General features: G+C 54.7%; 1 protein-coding gene and 1 long non-coding RNA gene across 4 annotated transcripts in view; one reads left to right on the top strand and one right to left on the bottom strand.

Annotated features, from left to right (window-relative positions):
• Positions 1-6814, top strand: part of JAG2 (jagged canonical Notch ligand 2) — a 31939-nt gene extending 25125 nt beyond the window's left edge. For all 3 annotated transcript variants that reach the window (XM_055361734.1, XM_055361735.1, XM_055361733.1), the window contains 11 exons: positions 138-251; positions 348-461; positions 689-805; positions 1050-1077; positions 1166-1251; positions 1854-1967; positions 2078-2193; positions 2582-2824; positions 3494-3625; positions 4928-5084; positions 5387-6814. In XM_055361734.1, coding sequence (XP_055217709.1) covers positions 138-251; positions 348-461; positions 689-805; positions 1050-1077; positions 1166-1251; positions 1854-1967; positions 2078-2193; positions 2582-2824; positions 3494-3625; positions 4928-5084; positions 5387-5862 — 1697 coding nt within the window. In that variant the 3' untranslated portion in view covers positions 5863-6814. The remainder of the gene's footprint in view (positions 1-137; positions 252-347; positions 462-688; positions 806-1049; positions 1078-1165; positions 1252-1853; positions 1968-2077; positions 2194-2581; positions 2825-3493; positions 3626-4927; positions 5085-5386) is intronic.
• A 378-nt stretch (positions 6815-7192) lies between these two features.
• LOC129526701 (uncharacterized) lies at positions 7193-9315 on the bottom strand. Its single transcript, XR_008671430.2, has 3 exons — positions 9239-9315; positions 7567-7746; positions 7193-7462 (listed from the first exon to the last, which is right to left on the bottom strand). It is a non-coding gene; the product is annotated as an uncharacterized lncRNA (long non-coding RNA).
• Positions 9316-18905: the final 9590 nt, after the last annotated feature.

Here is an 18905-nt window from a genome sequence, read left to right as displayed (position 1 = left end):
CGCTCCTCCCCCGGCCCGACGCTCCTCCCCCGCCCCTCTCTGTCCTCACCTGGCCCAGCTCCAGTGCTTCCTCCCCCGGGAAGCCCTCCCTGAGCGCCGGTGACCCCCCGCCCGCTGACCGGCGTCCTCGCCCCCAGATCCCAACGACTGCCTTCCCGATCCCTGCCACAGCCGCGGCCGCTGCTACGACCTGGTCAATGACTTCTACTGTGCGTGCGACGACGGCTGGAAGGGCAAGACCTGCCACTCACGTGAGTGTCCGCAGGCCCTGGCCGCCTGGGGCTGCCCCCAGGACCCTGGCCCTCGCGGTCTGGGACCTGCCTGCTGAGCGGCCCATGTGCCAACAGGCGAGTTCCAGTGCGACGCCTACACCTGCAGCAACGGCGGCACCTGCTACGACAGCGGCGACACCTTCCGCTGCGCCTGCCCCCCCGGCTGGAAGGGCAGCACCTGCGCCGTCGGTGAGGAGCCCCCGCTGCCTCTGCGACCGCCGGGCATATGCCCTCCCAGGCACCGCTCCCTCGGGCGCGATGGGCCGAGGGGTCTTTTTTGAGGGCCATACCTGCCCCCTGCCCCCTGCCCCCTGCCCCTGGGTCTGTCTGCCCTGTCTGGGTTGGGGGCACGGTATGGAGACCCAGGGCCTGCCCAGGGCCAGGTGAGACGCTCCCTCCTCCTCCTCTCCTTACAGCCAAGAACAGCAGCTGCCTGCCCAACCCCTGTGTGAATGGGGGCACCTGCGTGGGCAGCGGGGCCTCCTTCTCCTGCATCTGCCGGGACGGCTGGGAGGGTCGTACTTGCACTCACAGTGAGTGTGGGAGGGGTGTGGGCGGGGGCCGCTTTCCTCCACCCAGATGACATCCCTGCCCCCGACTCGCCCCCCATTCCCTTCTGCCAGCCCCTCCCCCTGCTGCCCCTGCCCCCAGCAAAAGGCACCCTCCTTGATGACCCTCCGCAGCCCCACAGCCTGATCACGCCAAGCCAGCCTGGACAGTGCCTGGCACGCTTGGGGGGTGGGTACTGATCCCCTGCCTTCTCTTCTCCCAAACCAGATACCAACGACTGCAACCCTCTGCCTTGGTGAGTGGCACCCTGGGGGCCACAGCAGGGGTGGGTGGGACTTGGCATACCACGGGGGGCCACCTGATGCCCACCCTCTGCTCTGCAGCTACAATGGCGGCATCTGTGTTGACGGCGTCAACTGGTTCCGCTGCGAGTGTGCACCTGGCTTTGCGGGGCCTGACTGCCGCATCAGTGAGTGGCCAGACAGCCCCAGCCCTGGGAGCCCCTCAGCCCAGCCGCGGTGTCAGGAGTCTGGGGACATCAACGTCCACGTCCCTTGAAGGGCAGTGTGGCCACAACCACTTCCTGCCTCTCTTCTGAGCCTCAGTTTCCCCACATGTCTGTGCCCTGTGGGGTTCCTGCGGTGTACCCTGCCAAGTGATTAAGTGGGGAGCCCCAGCCTGGGGGACCAGTCCGGGGCCCAGGGAGCCGTGGGGGTTGGAGCATGCAGCCTGACGTGGGCTCCTCTGTGGCCGCAGGGCTGTCATCCCTGGGTGTTGGCCCAGCTGTCTGTCCAGCACCGCTTGGCTGGTCCGACGCAGCAGCTGGGGCTAATCCAGGATGGGACAGGCCCACTGCAGAAGCAGACAGAGGAGGGTGCTGTTGGGCCAGGGTCAGGCTGGGCTCAGGAAGGCCTCAGGCAGGCAGCAGCTTGGGCTCGGGGGCAGGGGCTGCTCCTCCTCGTCCTGGGGCTTGCGCCTGTGTGCCACTGGCTCCCCGCTGCCCTAGGCCATGCCGGTCCTGCGGGTGGGCGTTGGCCTCACTGCACTGAGCAGCGGTGGCTCTCCCTGCAGACATTGACGAGTGCCAGTCCTCACCCTGTGCCTACGGGGCCACGTGTGTGGATGAGATCAACGGGTATCGCTGTAGCTGCCCACCCGGCCGAGCCGGCCCCCGGTGCCAGGAAGGTAGGCCCCGTGTGATTGCCCTGGGTTGGGGCGGGTTGGGGGGCATGGGTGACACCCAGCCCCGAGGGCCAGATGCCCACTGCTGACCCTCGAGACCCTTCTCCCCACAGTGATCGGGTTCGGGAGGTCCTGCTGGTCCCGGGGCACTCCGTTCCCACACGGAAGCTCCTGGGTGGAAGACTGCAACAGCTGCCGCTGCCTGGATGGCCGCCGTGACTGCAGCAAGGTGAGGGCAGCCCGTGAGCCGCCCTGCCCTACCCGAGGCTGGTGCACGCTGACCCTGACCACTCTGTGAGATCAGGAGGCGGGTGCTGGGGTCCGGATGGACTGAGAGCCGTCTGCCCTCAGGGACACCCAGAGAGGAGGGAGCTCAGTCAGGCCCCATGCTTCGATGTGCAGTTGGGAAAATAGGCCTGGTCTGGGTCCTGCCTTGCTCCGCCTGCCCTTTCTGATGTCGGGCTTGGCCTGCCTCCCTGGGAGCCCTGGGTAGGGGGTGGGCTGGGCCCTGGGGCTCACAGACTTGGGCGGTATCCCTCCCTGGCATGGGGCCCGTGCCTGCCTATGGGTTCTCATCTGTGTGCCTGCGCCTGACCCTCCTGTGCGTGCCTGCCCAGGTGTGGTGCGGATGGAAGCCTTGTCTGCTGGCCGGCCAGCCCGAGGCCCTGAGCGCCCAGTGCCCGCTGGGGCAAAGGTGCCTGGAGAAGGCCCCAGGCCAGTGTCTGCGACCACCCTGTGAGGCCTGGGGGGAGTGCGGCGCAGAAGAGCCACCAAGCACCCCCTGCCTGCCACGCTCCGGCCACCTGGACAATAACTGTGCCCGCCTCACCTTGCGTTTCAACCGTGACCACGTGCCCCAGGTGAGGGGCTTGGTGGCATCTGAGCTTGCAGAGGCCACATGCCGGCATCTGCTTGTGGCATGGCGAAAGCCTAGCCCCGCAGGGCAGGGAGGCCCTGGTTGGCTGAGCAGAGTCACTCTTGGTCACAGAGAGTGGCCCTGTGGGGTCAGATGAGAGGGGCATTGGGCCTGGTGCTGGGTGGAGGTGGCAGAGGAGGCTGGGAGAGCAGCCAGCTGGGGGTGCCTGTTTGTCCAGCTGCCCTGAGGGCCTGGACTGACGGCGCCATGGCTGCCTGGCCCCAGCTCTTGGGCTGCAGCTCCGTGGGCAGTTTTGCCCTGGCCAAGGACCCACCTTTGCCTGCTGTGTGCTTGGAGCTGGGCCCCTGTCTCCCAGGAGGGGCTCAGAACTGGAGGAGACTCACTGTACCCCGCCCTGCCTCTCCTTCCCCCACTGGCCTGCAGGTGGAGCTGGGTCTGCCCTGAGGATGGGCGGGTGGGCACCGTCACTCCTGCCTCCTGGTATAGGGCACAGCCGGGTGGGAAGCTGCCCCCCCAGGCCCTTGGCATCCTTGCTGTGCTCTCCTGGGCGGGCTGTAGGGTGTGTCCCACGTGTACCCACAGCGCCAGTCCAGGGATGTAGGTGTCAGGTTCAGGGCCCTGCCCTGCCCATGCACTGCCTGTCTCTGCCCAGGGCACCACGGTGGGCGCCATTTGCTCCGGGATCCGCTCCCTGCCAGCCACAAGGGCTGTGGCACGGGACCGCCTGCTGGTGTTGCTTTGCGACCGGGCGTCCTCGGGGGCCAGTGCCGTGGAGGTGGCCGTGGTGAGTGCCCAGTGGGGAGCAGCACCTGGGTGGGCCCTGGGTCCCGTACTATGCAGGTCCTGGCTATGCTGGACAGAGGCTCCAGCGAGGCTAGTCCTGGTGCGGAAGGACTGCGGGCAGGCCTGTCTCCCCCAGCTGGGGCTGCGGCCCCTCGCTGTCCATGCCGCAGACCCGTGGAACTGCTCCCTAGGCCCGGCCAGCATCAGGGAGATGCAGGGCTGTGGTGTGGAGCCCGCTTCCCCTGCAGCTGCATCCTTGCCCGGTCCCCTGCTCTGTTTTTGCCTCTGTGTCCCTACGTCACAGGTAGCAGGAGAGTCCGTGGGCTTAGTCTGCCCTGGGAGGCCTGCTTTGGGACTGGCACCTGCCCTGGATCTGGGGGGTGTCAGATGTGAATGGATACCAAGGGGGTCGGGTGAGACTGGGGTGGAGACATGCCCGGAGAGGGGAGGGAATGTTCTGGAACATGGTGGGTGGGTGTGCAGAGCAGTGGGTGTGGCCATGGCACAGTGTGGCTGGTGGAGGCCATGGCCAGGCACAGGAAGGACGTGCAGTGTTTTGGTGCCCTGAGGCCGCAGAGGGGGTGGGGGACATGGATGGGTGCTGCTGGGTGATGGAAGGGCAGTAGGGGCAGGGGAAGATGTAAGAAGTGTGCCAGCACAGGTCAGGGCACCATCAGGGATGTGGTGGAGGCAGGGGCACAGCCCCAGGTTGCTGTGGCCTCGTGAAGGCACTAGGTTTGTGGTGCCCCTGGGGTGTGGCCCATAGGTGGGGGTGGGGGCTGGGAGCTGACAAGAAGGGATGGCCATCACGGAGCAGGTGTCAGCGAATGGGGCCACACACCTCCCCCACTCACTGCCTGGTGGCGAGGTCCCCACCGCAGGACCCCGGGCTCTCCTGTGTGCCCGGACGGGGACACCCTCCACCCCTCCACTTCCCCCCACCCCTCACTGCCTGCTGGTGAGGTCCCCACCGCAGGACCCTGGGCTGTCCCGTGTGCCCGGATGGGGACATCCTCCACCCCTCCCCTTCCCCCCACTGCTCACTGCCTGGTGGTGAGGTCCCCACACCTCAGGACCCTGGGCTCTCCTGTGTGCCCGGATGGGGACAGCCTCCACCCCTCCACTCCTCCCCCCGCCACTCCCCACTCACTGCCTGGTGGTGAGGTCGCCACTGCAGGACCCCGGGTTCTCGTCTCCCGTGCGCCCACCTTGCTCCAGTGTGGCCAGGGCCTCAGTGTTGGGGGCAGGCTGCTGGGAGCCTGGAGCCCTCGAGCCATCCCCCCAATGCCGTTCTTTGCCGCAGTCCTTCAGCCCTGCCAGGGACCTGCCTGACAGCAGCCTGATCCAGGGCGCGGCCCATGCCATCGTGGCCGCCATCACCCAGCGGGGGAACAGCTCACTGCTCCTGGCTGTCACCGAGGTCAAGGTGGAGACGGTTGTTACGGGCGGCTCTTCCACAGGTAAGCGCGGGAGGTGGGCCCCTGGGAAGGCACCAGGCAGGCAACTCAGGCACTGGGCACAGAGCCGGCTGATCCTGCCAGCCACCAGGAACACAGAAGTCCCTGGCACCTGCTGCCCCAGCCGCCCAGCCCCACAACCTGACCTTCCCAGCCCCCGTCCTGGGACCCTCCCCACGAGCCAGCAACCGGAGGGTGGGGCCCGGCCGCCTGGCCCGCAGGGCCCTCCCAGGCCTGGGTGTGTGGCTAGTGCCCTGCAGGCGCCCAGGCCTCAGTGCCCACCGGCTCTTCTCCCCGGTCCCCAGGTCTGCTGGTGCCTGTGCTGTGTGGTGCCTTCAGCGTGCTGTGGCTGGCGTGCGTGGTTCTGTGCGTGTGGTGGACACGCAAGCGCAGGAAAGAGCGGGAGAGGAGCCGGCTGCCGCGGGAGGAGAGCGCCAACAACCAGTGGGCCCCGCTCAACCCCATCCGCAACCCCATCGAGCGGCCGGGGGGCCACAAGGACGTGCTCTACCAGTGCAAGAACTTCACGCCGCCGCCGCGCAGGGCGGATGAGGCGCTGCCCGGGCCAGCCGGCCACGCGGCCGTCAGGGAGGATGAGGAGGACGAGGATCTGGGCCGCGGTGAGGAGGACTCCCTGGAGGCGGAGAAGTTCCTCTCACACAAATTCACCAAAGATCCTGGCCGCTCGCCGGGGAGGCCGGGCCACTGGGCCTCAGGCCCCAAAGTGGACAACCGCGCAGTCAGGAGCATCAATGAGGCCCGCTACGCCGGCAAGGAGTAGGGGTGGCTGCCAGCTGGGCCGGGACCCAGGGCCCTCGGTGGGAGCCATGCCGTCTGCCGGACCCGGAGGCTGAGGCCATGTGCATAGTTTCTTTATTTTGTGTAAAAAAACCACCAAAAACAAAAAACAAATGTTTATTTTCTACGTTTCTTTAACCTTGTATAAATTATTCAGTAACTGTCAGGCTGAAAACAATGGAGTATTCTCGGATAGTTGCTATTTTTGTAAAGTTTCCGTGCGTGGCACTCGCTGTATGGCAGGAGAGAGCAAAGGGTGTCTGCGTCGTCACCAAATCGTAGCGTTTGTTACCAGAGGTTGTGCACTGTTTACAGAATCTTCCTTTTATTCCTCGGGTTTCTCTGTGGCTCCAGGCCAAAGTGCCGGTGAGACCCATGGCTGTGTTGGTGTGGCCCATGGCTGTTGGTGGGACCTGTGGCTGATGGTGTGGCCTGTGGCTGTCGGTGGGACTCGTGGCTGTCAATGGGACCTGTGGCTGTCGGTGGGACCTACGGTGGTCGGTGGGACCCTGGTTATTGATGTGGCCCTGGCTGCCGGCACGGCCCGTGGCTGTTGGCGCACCTGTGGTTGTTAGTGGGACCTGAGGTCATCGGCGTGGCCCAAGGCCGGCAGGTCAACCTCGCGCTTGCTGGCCAGTCCACCCTGCCTGCCGTCTGTGCTTCCTCCTGCCCAGAACGCCCGCTCCAGCGATCTCTCCACTGTGCTTTCAGAAGTGCCCTTCCTGCTGCGCAGTTCTCCCATCCTGGGACGGCGGCAGTATTGAAGCTCGTGACAAGTGCCTTCACACAGACCCCTTGCAACTGTCCACGCGTGCCGTGGCACCAGGCGCTGCCCACCTGCCGGCCCCGGCCGCCCCTCCTCGTGAAAGTGCATTTTTGTAAATGTGTACATATTAAAGGAAGCACTCTGTATATTTGATTGAATAATGCCACCATTCCGGCCTCCCTTGTTCTTTCGGTGCTGTCCCTTTTGTATTGAGAGTGAGGTTGGGGGAGAGCCACGCCGGCAGAGAGGCTTGGGGCAGTGGGACACGTGCTGGGTATTGGCCTATGTGGCTGTGATGGCTGTGGAGGGCGAGACGGTTCTGTTGAGTCAGGGCCTGCCGGGGCCTCGAATGCGTTGGCATGCCAAGGTGGTGGATGCAGGTTTGGCCAAAACCCTCCTGGGAATGGGGAGGGGGGTGTCTAGGTACCTGGCACCCGACCCTGACTACAAACAGCTGAAAACAGTTTTATAAAATAGTATAAAATTGCTTACCCACAAATACGTATCAAGGTCTTAAGGAATTAACAGGTCAAAATTTTTATTCATTCATTTATTCCTTTGTTTTGCTTGGTCATTCAGAGGCAAGGTCAGCATTTGATGGAGGCAGGAGAGAAGCAGCCCTTCCACCTGGCCCTGGAGCTGGTTTTGCCTCTCACTGCTTGAGCCAACTGGAACGTGGCGTGGTGGCCTCAGGGCTGGGCATGGAAGGCCGACTCCAAGGCTGACTCCGAGCCGTCTGTCAGTGATGTGCAAGTCTTTACCCTGCTGTGAGGGGTAGGAGGTCGACTGAGTCAAGGAGCAAAGCCAAGAACCAGATCTGTACAAAAGAGAAGAAAAAAGTACTGCTGACAGCCTGGGAGTGAGGCTGCCTTGCACAGGCAGAACAAATGAATAAATGAATGAACAAATAAAAATTTTGACCTGGTAATTCCTTAAGACCCGCTGGTTGCTGCAGAAGTTACTCTGGATGTCTGTTGTTGAGCACTGCTGCTGTGGACTCCAGGAAGCCATGCAAATGAGCTATGGTGTGCACTAGAGGGGCGGTCTCCCTCACTCCGGCTGGAGTCCTCCCATCAGCTTCTCCATTGTATTGAGCCAGGTCTGCAGGGACACACAGAGGAGCTGGTAGGAGACCCTGCTTATCATTGGTTGCTCACAAGCCCAAGGCTTGTGCCCTCAGGGTGGGGGCAAGGGTTAAACCCGCCTCCTGCCGTGGCCCCAAGGGGTTGGCCAGGCAGTTCAGGCAGAAGGGCAGCCACTGAGGAGTCGTGTACACCATGACTCGTGTGGACCTGAAGCCCATGTTCCCACCACCAGGTTGGCCAAAAAGACGGCAGGCTTTGAGTTTCCTTTTAAACGGTGTTTACCTAACTTGCAGTTCCCTAGGTTCCTGGTAGAACCAAATGCAAATCACCTTTGTCCTAGACGTCTGTACACCTCATGAATGAGTTTTCCAGGTCACTGAATAGACCACAATCAAACCAAGCACACAGGGGAACCTGGCACCATGATCGAAAGCCATGAGAAATGCGTGCAGAGGCATCTGAGTGTACTGGAATTCTCAGACATGGATCGTAAAAAGCTTGCTGTGCTCAAAGACAGCTTGGAAAAGCTGATAGGCCAAACAAACTTCAACCTAGCACCAAGTAGAACTTCTAGAAATAGAAAAAAAAATACAGCCTTCAAACCAAACACTCCAGAAGTAGTTTGGCAGCCACGCTTAGACACTGCTAAAGAGAGAATTTGTGAACTAGAAGACAGGTGAGAAGAAATGATCCAGGCTGCCCCCCAGGACAAGAGATAGAAAATAGCATCAGCAGCTGAGGAGGGGGCCCCAGGCAAGGGCCTGGCAGGGGCTGTCCTGAGGCCCACAGGAGCCCATCAGGCATAGGGTGAGCAGTGAGTAGGTATGGCAGGTATAGCGGGTGTCATAGGTGGGGCTGGGTTGCCCAGTTACTTCTGCAGGAAGTGTCCCACAGGCCTGGCCCTTCCTGGCTGTGCCAATGTGTTCCCCAGATTCTGGGGAAGCCCCTGTAACCTCCGGGAGATGCATCTGGCTTGGAGTCTCACAGGACGTAGTCTGGCCTCCATGCCTGTGTAAGGGTGTGCGGCTGTTGGAGGTGGAGGGGTGGCACTCAGGGATCATGCATGCACCAAGTGTGCATGGGTTGAGCTGAGAGCCTCTGCAGTTGCCTGCGTGTGTCCATGGTGGGCGGGCCTGCCGCCCCCCACCCTGAGCTCGCCATCCAGTGTCCTGAGCCCACTGGGAGTTCATGGCCTCCCTCCACCCCATACTCAGTCATAACCCCTCACTTAGGGGACCTTGCACCTTTTCAGGCCTGGCTGGTGCCTGGCCATGGCCAGCCCATGTGGATGGCAGTGCCAAGAGGTCCAGGCCCGGCCAGCAGGCTTCCTGCTTGCTGTCTCACGCCATGTCAGGGCAGACAATGGGACTCTTCTTCATCTCAGTGCTACTGCCCCCATGGTGTGGTCATGAAGCCGGGCTAGGTTCTGGCCCAACCCCCTGGGGTGAGCCCGGCAGTCCCTGCCCTCAGACCCTAGGCCACCTCCACACCTCCTGAGTGCCACTCACCTGCCTCACAGAGTCCGCTATGCAGAGGCCAGGGTCCACAAGTGAGGGTTAGGCCTCAGGGTCCATCCTGCTGCCACCAAAGCCTTGTTCCCTTGTGGGTGGGTGGGTGGGTGGGTGAGTGGCTGCCCCCAGAGAGGGCGCTGTGTGGTCAGCAAATCTAGCAAAGAAAGGCAGGCTCCCTGGCACCCCCAGGCTGGTGCTAGGCCCCTGGGGCCCCTCTGGCTGCAGGAACCCCGGTGGTCACCCCTACTCTGGCCGCTGGGCTTGGGACCTGTGCCGCTCCTGTTTGCCCCTCAGGACACGCAGGCATGCCCTGCTACCCATCCTGGCTGCCGAGTTCCTGGAGCCTGCTGTGTCCTGCACTGCCATGAAGCGGGGGCCCCCGACGGCCAGTCTCCCCGCTGCCTCCACTCTTTGCTCTTCCTGTTGACAGGTCTGGGGCTGTGACCTGCCGTGCAGAGGGAGAGCTCCTCTGTCACTGGGGCACATGTCCCCAAAATGAGCACCTGGGCCTCCCCAAGCCTGGTGGGCAGTGAGCTTGGGGGACACCAGTCTCTGAGGCATGTGCCGGGGACTGGCGGGGCAGGGCCTGTTCCCCACACTTTGGAGCTGCTCCCAGCTGGGCCCAGAGGCTACATGGCTGTTGGCTGTGTGGCTCGGATGGGAAGGGTCTGGATGCAGAGGGAACTTTGAGGTGGCCACTGCAGCCCCGGGGGCTGCCTGGCTGAGGAGGCCCTGGGCAGCAGGCACTCACTCAGGCAGAGGGTACAGGGAGCCGCGCCACCACCCCTGCCACCACTTTCCAGGCAGAGTGACCTGTGCACAAAGGCCAACCTGCAGGCTAGATGGCGTGGGTGGGGCCGTGTGCGCACATGCCCTGGAGACTCCCGCCTCTTCTCATTCTGCACCGTCAGAGCAGGGAGCAAAGAGTCGGCCCTGCCTGGCCTGGCCCGAGGGGTGCGTCCTGACTGCGCTGTCTGACCCAGCCTGGGACCAAGTCATGGCAGGGGCCTGCTGTGGGTGCAGAGCCCCTCTCAGGTGGTGAAGCAGCACCTCCCGCACCCACTGCTGCCAGGGTCACCTGCTGCGTCCTTGCTGTTCGGCCCCTGGGACTGCGTCTGCTGGTTCTCCTTGGCGACAGCTCTGACAGCTGCGTCTCCGAAGAAACCAGGCCCCAGGGTGCAGAGAGGAGGCTCCACCCAGGAGCCTGGTCCCTGGGGTGGCCAGACCCATTAACCCCTGCAGGCCAGGCAGCAGCAGCTGGGTGGTGTGGGCCTCATGGTGGCCACAGGCCCAACTCCAGCTGTCCCAAGACCCACAGGGCTCACCCCTTCCCCATCAGACCCCCAGACCAGGGTCTTCCAAGGAGCCCCTGAGGTCAGCAGGGACCTGTGAGGTCTCGGATGGACAGCGTCTGGATGCCAGGACTTGAAGACCTTTATACAAAAGGGGAAACTGAGGCCTGGGAGGATGGGACCTGCCCTGTGACATTCCTCATGGTTCCCCAGCCCTGGTGGATTCAGGGGCTAGGATGTGAGTCTTGGGGTGGCGTTCTGAGAGGAGGGCAGCCGGCAGGAGGCATGGAGCCACGGGAGGGCTTGCTGGGGACAGTGGTGTCAGTGCGGCTCTGGGCCAGGGGGCCAGGGCGGCAGCTAGGCAGCACCGGGGGCTTCTCCTCTGGGCAGAGTGGCGCTGTGGAGCACGTGTAGGGGCAGAGGCAGGGGCCCTAGGAAGCTCGCTCTAGGCTAGAAGGTGTGGCCTGTGGGGGTCACCTGTTCAGCTGCAATATTGTTATCCTGCTGTTGATCTGGGAACCAGGAAGCGTCTGCTTGAAAGCCTTCTGCGGAAGAAGGAAGCCCAAATGGTGAGGAGGATTCTAGAAGCACGGAGGGGGCTGGAAAAGGCTGCCGAGAGGCCTCTGGGGCTGCAGCATCCAGCATCCTTGCTCTGATGGAATGGCCAGGTCGCTTCCTTGTCCATCACAGGTTTGGGGTGGCCCAAGGGGGCCTGACCCCGAGAGCTGGCAAGGACACACTCATCATGAAGGCCAGGAGCCCCCGAGACCACAACAGCCCTGAGGGGCTCGGTAGCCAGAGATAGGCCCTGCCTGGACCCACAGCGTGCAGCCGCAGAGGAGTGGCCAGGCGCTTGGTTCATCGTCAAAGATGCTCATTTGACGTGATCAAAGTGCGGCACAAAATGGCTTTCCGGAGCTAGATCCCCGAGGTCCCAAAGAGCAACCGGGCAGCAAAACAGAAGAACGGCGCGGGGGTGGGGGAAGGGAGCGAGTGCCGAGACTCACAGGAGGGCCTGGAGCCGGGGACGGGGAGAGGAGACTCGGGACACAGCCTCTGAGTACCAGGAGCTGCAGAGGGAAAGGGAGGGACAGACGGAGGTGAGAACATTACATGAAAGAGAGCATTTCTCTGAGCTAAGCGAAGACCCGAGCCGGCCAACCGAGGGGCCCACCGGCTTCAGGCTGGGAACCTGGCGCCACGGCAAGGCCTGGGGAAACGGAAACCTTCCGAAGCCACAGGCAGATGCCCCCGCCAAGGGGGAAAGAGAACGGACTGTGTGGTGAGCTAGTGCGGCGAGCCCCTCAGAACGAGCGCCCCTGCCCACTGTGGAGGGTGGGATGGGGGTGGGGTGCAGACCCTGCAGAAGGAAGGCAAATGCACCAGTCCCTTGGGAAGGCGCCCGGCAAAGCCACTAGTTTCCAATGCAGGTGCCCTTCGGTGCAGCGACCTGGAGCGCCAGCCGCGAGGGTCCCAGGCCTAGGAGGGCTGCAGCTGCACAGCCACGCATGGCATGGACCAGGCACCAGACAAGGCCACCACGGGGGAGGCCACCGGGCTGTGGGGTCTCGCAGGGCAGTGCGCAGGTTCACGGAGCAAGCACACTGCCGCAGATTGCTGAGATGGGGCCACTGCACTCCAGCCTGGGCGAAAGAGCGAGACTGCATATCAAAAAAAAAAAAAAAATGGTTAAGAGAGATATTTTATGTGTATTTATCACAATTGAAATTTTTTTAGGCCAGGTGCAGTCCATATGATACGATCTGTGCTTGTGCTTTTTTTTTTTTTTTTTGAGACAAGGTCTCACTCTGTCACCCAGGCTTGAGGGCAGTGGCACGGTCATAGTCCACTTCAGCCTCGTCCTCCTGGCATCAAGGGATCCTCCCACCTCAGCCTCTAGAGTAGCTGGGACTACAGGCACGCACCATTGGGCCCAGCTAATTTTTTAAAAACTTTTTTGTAGAGATGAGTTCTCCCTATGTTGCCCAGGCTGGTCTCGAATTCCTGTCCTCAAGTGATCCTCCTGCCTTAGCCTCCCAAAATTCTGGAATTATCGGAGTGAACCACGGCCCCCAGCCCCATTTTAAACATTCTTAAGTGTAGAGTTTAGTGGCATTAAGTACATCCAATTGTTGTGCAATCATCATGGTTTGCCTTTAAAAATTTCTTTCTTTTCTTTTCTTTTTTTTTTTGAGACAGGGTCTCACTCTTGCCCAGGCTGGAGTGCAGTGGTGTGATCATGGCTCACTGCAGCCTCTACCTCCTAGGCTCAAAGGATCCTCCTGCCCCAGCCTCAACCTCCCGACTAGCCGACACTACAGGTGTGTGCCACCACACCCAGCTAATTTTTCATTTTTTGTAGAGATGGGGGTCTTCCTATGTTGCCCAGGCTGGTCTCAAACTCCTGGCCTCAAGTGATTCTCCTACCTCAGCCTCCCAAAGTGTTGGGATTACAGGCATGAGCCACTGCACCTGGCCTAAAAAAATTTCAATTGTGATAAATACACATAAAATATCTCTCTTAACCTTTTTTTTTTTTTTTGATATGCAGTCTCGCTCTTTCACCCAGGCTGGAGTGCAGTGGCCCCATCTCAGCTCACTGCAAGCTCCGCCTCCCGGGTTCACGCCATTCTCCTGCCTCAGCCTCCCGGGTAGCTGGGACTACAGGCACCCGCCACCACGCCCGGCTAATTTTTTTTTGTATTTTTAATAGAGACGGGGTTTCACCGTGTTAGCCAGGGTGGTGTCGATCTCCTGACCTCATGATCCACCCGCCTCAGCCTCCCAAAGTGCTGGGATTACAGGCATGAGCCACTGCGCCTGGCCTCTCTTAACCATTTTTAAGTGTATAATTCCACAGCGCTAAGTCCATTCACATTGCTGGTGACACTGGGTCTCCAGAAGTTTTTCATCTCGCAAATCTGAAACTCTGTCCCCATTAAACACCAACTCCCCATTGTCTTCTCCCGGCAGCCCCTGGCATCCACCATTCTACTGCCTGTCTCTGTGAGTTTGACTACTTCGGATGCCTCGTGTGAGTGGACTCAAGCAGTGTTTGTCTTTCTGAGCCTGGCTTATTTTGCTTGACTTCATGTTCTCAGGGTTCATCCACGCTGTTGCATATGGCAGAATTTCCTTCCTTTTTAAGGCAGAATCATAGTTCCTGGGATGCACAGACCACACTTTGCTTATTCAGTCATCTGTTGATGGCCCCTGGCTACCGTGCCTAATGCTGCTATGAGCATGACTGTGCAAACAGCCCTTTGAGACCCTCCTTTTGGTTTTGCTGGGAGTACACCCAGAAGCAAAATTGTGGGATCCATTCTGGGGTCATTCTGCTTTTAATTTTTTGAGAAACTGCCATACCTCTTTCCAAGACAACATTCCCACCAGCAGCGCACAAAGGTTCCAATTTATCCACAGCCTTAACTTGTTTTGTTTTGTTTTGTTTTAATAACAGCCATCCTATTGGGTGGGAGGTGGTATCTCACTGTGGTTTTGATTTGCATTTCTCTAATGATTAACGATGTTGAGATGATCTGTGTTCTTTTCTTTTTTTGAGATGGCCCGTTTTTATATTAATTGTACTATTTTTCCCCTTTTTCTGTACTCACACTTATTAGAGTCTTTTTTATGAAAAGAAATTTTGGACTAGAGCTGATTGTAAATGTTTGTAGAGAAGAATTTAGAACAATAACTTTGAATGACAAAACTTAGATTAGTCATGGTTAAAATTTGATAAAAGTTCCCACAGTACAAGGATATGTAGTTATTTTTGTTACCTGCAGCATTTTAAGATAACAATAAGAATCATGACTGACTGGGTCACATGAGGACTATCCGGCTTTTATAAATTTTACGCAGTCTTTAAAATACTCACATTAATAACATATCAATGTAAACATAGGTTTAGAACAGGTTTTAATATAACAAAGTTATGACTGATATTTGGTTTTTTAAATTTACATAATTTTGGAACATTGATATCAATAATATACCCATAAATGTAATTGAAAGAAAGTCTAGCATCACTTACCATTTGACAATGTTTCCCATACAGTTTACCGCATAAGTCTAATCATGTAATTCAAAAAGGCTTAATTTAGGATTTTGGTCCTGGAGAAACCTGTAAAAAATGTCAAAAGGTTTAAAGCACTTGATCAAAACAGAATCACAGGTCATTGAAAAATAATAGTTATTTGTTTAACCAGAGTGATAATTAAGACCTCAAAGGCAATACAAAATTTACATGGATGTAAAAGCCTTAACCCTTTCAAAGCTCAGTTCTTCTAAGTAATCAAAACACTAATAAAGACAACACAGAAATTATCACGACAAAATGTAAAATCTTGTGTGTGTGTGTGATTTAGGCCAGTTACTAAAAAGGTAAAGAAAAACCTCCTGTAATGTGTGATTGCTTCTCCTTATGGGAAGCCCATTTAGGTAACCTAGAAATCAACCTCATTAAGAAAGGGCATTTGTACATAATCTGACACAGGAAGAGTGCGTCCAGGGTAATCAGTGTACACTACATTCTAGGAGAGTGTAAACAAGAAAACTAGTACCTTGAACGGGGGAATACATGGCTCTTAGAAACGGCGTGGGAAGTATCCTGGTTACACTGAACAATTCAGACATATTAAGAAAAGCCAACCAGGCACAGTGGCTCACACTGTAATTCTAACACTTTAGGAAGCTGAGGTAGGAGGATCCCTTGAGGCCAGGAGTTTGAAACTAGTCTGATCAATATAGCAAGACCCTATCTGCACACACACACACACACACACACACACACACAGAAAAAGAAAAGCCAAATGTGATCAAGCCACTGCACTCCAGCCTGGTGACAAAGTGAGACCATGTCTGAAAAAGAAAGGAAACAAAAAGAAAAGCCAACAGCACAGAATCCAGTTATACTGGAGGAAACATTGCTTTCTAAACTGTGAAGATAAGCACTGAAGCATCAGACCACAATAGCAAAGTTAGAACAGGAGTTGATGAAAAGATTGAAGGAGAGAGTTATAATCCCAGCCAAACAAAAAGATATACCTTTTCAAGGGAAAAGGAACAGAAGGCAATGATATATGGCTGCAGATCACATGGCAAAAGTTGAACTTCTGATATGTAAATTTGAGAAGTTTAAAAAAAGAAACAGGTAAGAATCAAAACCTCTTATAATTTTACTAAGAGCAAATCAAGACTTTAAGAAAACTTTGTTCTAATACAGGGAACCAATTTTTAGTTTTGTAGTAGTGTATTTTTAATATCAAAACTCAAACCTTAGAAAGATTGTTATAAATAATTATTCAAAATTATAGCTAACTTAATCACATACAAAATTCCTTTTATAAAATTTTCTTTTCATGAACCTTATCACAATTTACACAGGCCATTTAAGTTATGTGTGGACTTTTTGCTTTGTCCTATAATCAGTCATTTTCCTTTAGGACAAAAACTTCACCATACAAGATTCTTTCTCATACAAAATTATTCTCTCTCTCTTTTTTAAACTTTTCTTACCAAAAATACAACTTCATATCCATAAGCTTCTTTACGTCTCTCCCTCCTACTTGCTGGCTTCTTTTAATTTTGTTTCATATTTTAAAAAAACCTGAAAATTAGACAAAAATTATTTTTTCTTAATAAATAACACATTTTTATGCCTTTTAAATAATTTTTAAATTAAAAACACATTTTAGGCACATTTATATACAGAATCATATATAAATTAGAATTTTTAACTCTTAGTAAACTTAAATTTAGTGAAAACCTAGGAAGCCAGAAATCTTGAATTGTCTGTCACATATTAGAATTTTATTGATGAGAACCATATTATAATTTTATTTTTGAGATGGAGTCTCACTCTATCACCCAGGCTGGAGTGCAGTGGCATGATCTCGGCTCACTGCAACCTCCTTCTCCCAGGTTCAAGTGATTCTCCCACCTCAGCCTCCCAAATAGCTGGGACTACAGGTGTATGCCACCATGCCCAGCTAATTTTTGTATTTTTGTAGTGATGGGGTTTTGCCATGTCAGCCAGGCTGGTCTTGAACTCCTGACCTCAGGTGATCTGCCCGCCTCAGCCTCCCGAAGTACTGAGGTTTCAGGCATGAGCCACCATGCACAGCTTATATTATAATTTTTAGAAACATGTAACATAATTTTTCTTAGTTGGAAATGGAGACATTTAATTTAAGATTTCAAACATGAAAAGTTTATTTATAGGCATTTATCCCATTGACATTTACGTATTTAGTAAATTGCTTTTCTAGACCCTCAAGATAAGGTCTTTGGCTAGATTAATTATAAAAACTGAGATATTAGACAAAGTGAATCATCATTTTATAAGTTATTTTCCTGCTAACCATTTTTACAGCCTGTGAATATTAGGTGTTCACCTAAGTAAGAACATTAAAGTTAAATATATATGGCTATTTTTCTGATAACTCAGAAGATTTAGCTGTTTTTATTAAACCAACAATATGAAATAATTTTTCTTATAAAAAATTACATAAAGATCATTCTGTTTCTGGATGGGTTTATAGTTTTATAGCCTTCATGCTAAACCCTGACATCTTAAATATTTATTAGCTCATATAAACCTGTCTGACCACTCAACTCAGGCAAAAACGTATGCTGACAATTCCGAAGACATTTCTATCTCTTATTTAACACTAATTTCAAACCCATCTTATTTCTTAGAGATTTACTTAAGTCAGATGAACTTCAAAAATATTTGGGCTTACTAATTTATGAGCACTCATTTATTTATAAGTCATTTGGTACTACGTAGACACAACATATAACATAATAAATGTACATATCTGTAAACACATCAAACACATACACACACACAAATGTCTTACAGCTTTCATTTTAGAATTTTAGTCATGAGACACTAATAAGAAACTCACTGGTTTATAAAAGATGTTTGGATCCAAGTTACACTTTTTTTTTTTTTTTTTTGAGACAGAATCTCTCGCTCTTCTTGCCCAGGCTGGAGCGCAGTGGCACAATCTCGGCTCACTGCAACCTCCACCTCCCGGGTTCAAGCGAATCTTGTGCCTCAGCCTCCCGAGTAGCTGGGATTACAGGCACCCACCACCACGCCCAGCTAATATTTGTATTTTTTGTAGAGATGGGGTTTCACTATGTTGGTCAGGCTGGTCTCGAACTCCTTACCTCAAGTGATCTACCCACCTTGGCCTTCCAAAGTGCTGGGATTACAGGTGTGAGCCACCACGCCTGGCCCCAAGTTACATTTCTGACAAAATTGGGACATGTTCACATGGCTAAACTTTATTTGCTTTAATGAGTAATGTAATGAAGGCTGTGAACCCAAATTTTGGGTAAAGCAGTTTCCATGGCAGTTCGATTTTTAAAACCCCTTTTACTTTTTTTTTTTTTTTTTTTTTTAGTTTTACATGAGTTTAGGGTTAAAAATTCAGTGTCTACATTTTAGTTAGAACTGGCTGAATTCTGTAAGAAAAACAAAGTCTCCAGATAGTCTTGAACTAGTAACACCATAAACAATGAGTTTTATCTGGAAAGCACTAGGAAAGTCAGTAGATTCAGGCTGGGCATGGTGGCTCACGCCTGTAATTCCAGCACTTTGGGAGGCCGAGGTGGGCAGATCACGAGGTCAGGAGATCGAGATCATCCTGGCTAACACAGTGAAATCCCGTCTCTACTAAAAAAATAGAAAATATTAGCCGGGCGTGGTGGCGGGCGCCTGTAGTCCCAGCTACTCCGGAGGCTGAGGCAGGAGAATGGCGTGAACCTGGGAGGCGGAGCTTGCAGTGAGCCGAGATCGTGCCACTGCACTCCAGCCTGGGCAACAGAGCGAGACTCTGTCTCAAAAAAAAAAAAAAGAAAAAAGAAAAGTCAGCAGATTCAACGTATTCAGAAAGAAAAGAAAAAAAGAGAGAGAACTTAGAAAACTCTACATGTTAATAACTCTGTAGCTGCAGATTGGTTGCTTGAGCTCTGAATTTTCCTGGATGTTGTTTGTCCATCAGTTTAAACAAGTGGACAAGAAGGGGCAATAGTATGTAGCTGGCTGCAGTCCCAGAAAACCTGGCATGCCTTAATGTTTGAAAATCCAATTTTTGGTCATTTCAGTGTTAAATCATTGTCTCTGTTTCTCCTTCTGGTTATCTAAAAACTTGTGGGGCCTCAGAAGAGCCGACTGTCAATTGCTTGTGACAAGGAATTTCCTATGGGACCTCTGTGCATTGCAAGGATTGCACCTCCAGCACCTCCACGAGCCCTCTAATCACCGAGGGTTGCCAAATCAGAATCCAGCTGGAAGGAGCAAATATTCCCGGTCTTTGGAGTTGACTCAGGTCAAACTCTCATAGATTTTTAATAGC

This window comes from Gorilla gorilla, chromosome 15, assembly GCF_029281585.2.
Source record: "Gorilla gorilla gorilla isolate KB3781 chromosome 15, NHGRI_mGorGor1-v2.1_pri, whole genome shotgun sequence".
Classification (NCBI taxonomy): Eukaryota; Metazoa; Chordata; class Mammalia; order Primates; family Hominidae; genus Gorilla; species Gorilla gorilla.
Note: the sequence above shows the minus strand (reverse complement) of the source record. Positions and strands in the feature narration are given on the sequence as shown.